The sequence below is a fragment of the Apaloderma vittatum genome, unplaced genomic scaffold (genome assembly GCF_000703405.1).
Source record: "Apaloderma vittatum isolate BGI_N311 unplaced genomic scaffold, ASM70340v1 scaffold33922, whole genome shotgun sequence".
NCBI classification, from domain to species: domain Eukaryota; kingdom Metazoa; phylum Chordata; class Aves; order Trogoniformes; family Trogonidae; genus Apaloderma; species Apaloderma vittatum.
The window spans coordinates 565-812 of record NW_009702471.1 but is presented as its reverse complement, the minus strand read 5'-3'; the positions used below and the strand labels follow the sequence as shown (position 1 = coordinate 812).

General features: G+C 67.7%; 1 protein-coding gene across 1 annotated transcript in view; it reads left to right on the top strand.

Annotated features, from left to right (window-relative positions):
- Positions 1–248, top strand: part of ALAD (aminolevulinate dehydratase) — a gene marked incomplete at its 3' end in the record, with an annotated part of 2,882 nt that overhangs the window by 2,222 nt on the left and 412 nt on the right. Inside the window, exon 6 of the mRNA XM_009864270.1 lies at positions 34–145. Coding sequence (XP_009862572.1) covers positions 34–145 — 112 coding nt within the window. The remainder of the gene's footprint in view (positions 1–33; positions 146–248) is intronic.

Sequence of the window (248 nt, the reverse complement as noted above, 5' to 3'; positions counted from 1 at the left end):
GCGGGCGGCGCCACAGCCTCAGGCCCTTGTCAGCATCTCTGCTCTTGCCCCCGCAGGCTGCCACATCGTCGCCCCCTCAGACATGATGGACGGGCGCATCGCAGCCATGAAGGCGGCGCTGATCTCCAACGACTTGGGCAACAAGGTGAGGTCGGGATCTGTGCGTGCAGGAGCGGCATCCGCAGGGAGGCTGCACCACACCGGGACCTGCGCCAGCGGGGGGGGTAGGAAACTGCCCCCCTGACAAG